The sequence below is a fragment of the Myotis brandtii genome, unplaced genomic scaffold (assembly GCF_000412655.1).
Source record: "Myotis brandtii unplaced genomic scaffold, ASM41265v1 scaffold187, whole genome shotgun sequence".
NCBI classification, from domain to species: Eukaryota; Metazoa; Chordata; class Mammalia; order Chiroptera; family Vespertilionidae; genus Myotis; species Myotis brandtii.
The window spans coordinates 3,833,332-3,834,931 of record NW_005356944.1 but is presented as its reverse complement, the minus strand read 5'-3'; the positions used below and the strand labels follow the sequence as shown (position 1 = coordinate 3,834,931).

The window sequence follows — 1,600 nt, the reverse complement described above, 5'->3', positions numbered from 1 at the left end:
GGTGTGGGGCCGGGGGGGCTGGGCGCCACGCTCGCAGCGCCTGCGAGACACAAAGGTGGCGTCCCAGGCTGCCGCGCCGCATTTCCCCAGACGTCATCTTTTCAAAAAATATTTAAAAATATAAAAAAAATACCTGGGTACATAAAAAACCCCTGAAAATGACCACCGAGCGGCCCTCTACCCGAGCCGGGGGTCTGGAGCTCGTTGCAGGCTCCGGGGAGATCCCCAGGAATTCAAAATCAGGGTCCCCCCCCCTCCCTGGGCGCGGGCACCGTTTCTCTCTTGCAAGGGCACCACGCCGCACTTTCAAAAATTATTTAAAAATACTTCTGGGTTCCTCAGGCGCCCACTGAAAGTCTGAAAATGTGACCCGAGCCTCTGGCTCGCTCCAGACAGATCACCCAAGCGGAGACCCCTGCAGACGGGGGTCAATCCTCAGAGCCTTGGGGGCCACGCGACCTTGCAGCCCGGTGTGCTCGCTGGCTCAGGCTGGCCGTGCAGGGCACCCCGGGACTTGCTGCTTGAACAAAGAGCCCCCCTTCCCGAGTGGGGTCCCCCCAAAATGCCCGTGCTCGGTCCCCGCATCCCTCCCACCAGTTCTTCGCAACCGCACGGCCCCTAGCCGCGGCTCCAGCGCCTCGCCGGCTGTACCCCTCCCCCACCCTGCCCCCAATTATTAATAAACTTTAGCTTTGCAATAAAAGAACAAAGATGGCGCATAATACTGGCATGAGCGGCCCTTGCATACGTGTCCACGGATATTAATTTAAAAGTCAAATATGTGCCCCCTTCCCCATGAAGCTGGTGGCTCCGCGGCTGGGAGTGAAGGCGCAGCGGGGATCCGGCGCAGGCGGGGGCCACAAAGGGCGCCCAGCCTGTGCGCCCGCACCCTCTAACCAACTGGGGTGCGCCTGGCACTGGTTTTCCCCGTGGGACCCCTCGCCGGCTGCTCCCCTCCCCCCAGGAAAGGGTATTTCTAACGCCCCCACTCCTTCCTAGTTAAAAAAAAAAACCCACAACATCTATATATTTTGAAAATATGATTCCTAGCAGCAACCCCGGCAAACTTCAAAGTTAGAGTGGGAGAAAAGGGGAGATGAGTGGCAAAGAAATGTGGGTGTGGGCAACAATCTGCAGGGGTCTTAAGAGAGCCGCCCGAGCCCCGCACCTCCAGCATCCAGGTGGCCACGATCTTCCGCATGGACGGCAGGATCTCCTTCTGCACACACTTGAAGTAGGACACAGAGGGCGCGCAGGTCTCCTCTGTCTTGAGCATGGCCCGGAGCACCCGGTCGTTCAGGAGGTTGGCATCGGGGTACGCCCGGCGGATGGTGTCCACCTCGCAGCACAGGAGCTGGTGTGCCATGGCTGGGGCTCTACTGGGTGGTCTGGGGCGGGAGGTGGGTCGAGGGATCGGTCTGCGCTCGGCTCTGGCTTCTGCGCCCCGCGCTCCTTCGAGCTCTTCTGCCCTTTGCCGGAGCGCGCGGACGCTGCTGCTCGCTGCTACTGCGCCGACAGCCCTCTGGAGGCTCCAGGACTTTGCAACTTTCAACAAAACTCCCCTATAGTCGGTGTGACGTTACTGTTGTTCAGAGATCAA

The 1,600-nt window shown here is 59.8% G+C and overlaps 1 protein-coding gene across 2 annotated transcripts in view; it reads right to left on the bottom strand.

Moving 5' to 3' along the window:
- The window catches only part of CCND1 (cyclin D1), an 11,335-nt gene extending 9,744 nt beyond the window's left edge, over positions 1-1,591 (bottom strand). For both annotated transcript variants that reach the window (XM_005864370.2, XM_005864371.2), the window contains exon 1: positions 1,169-1,591. In XM_005864370.2, coding sequence (XP_005864432.1) covers positions 1,169-1,366 — 198 coding nt within the window. In that variant the 5' untranslated portion in view covers positions 1,367-1,591. The remainder of the gene's footprint in view (positions 1-1,168) is intronic.
- Between the last annotated feature and the right edge of the window lie 9 nt (positions 1,592-1,600).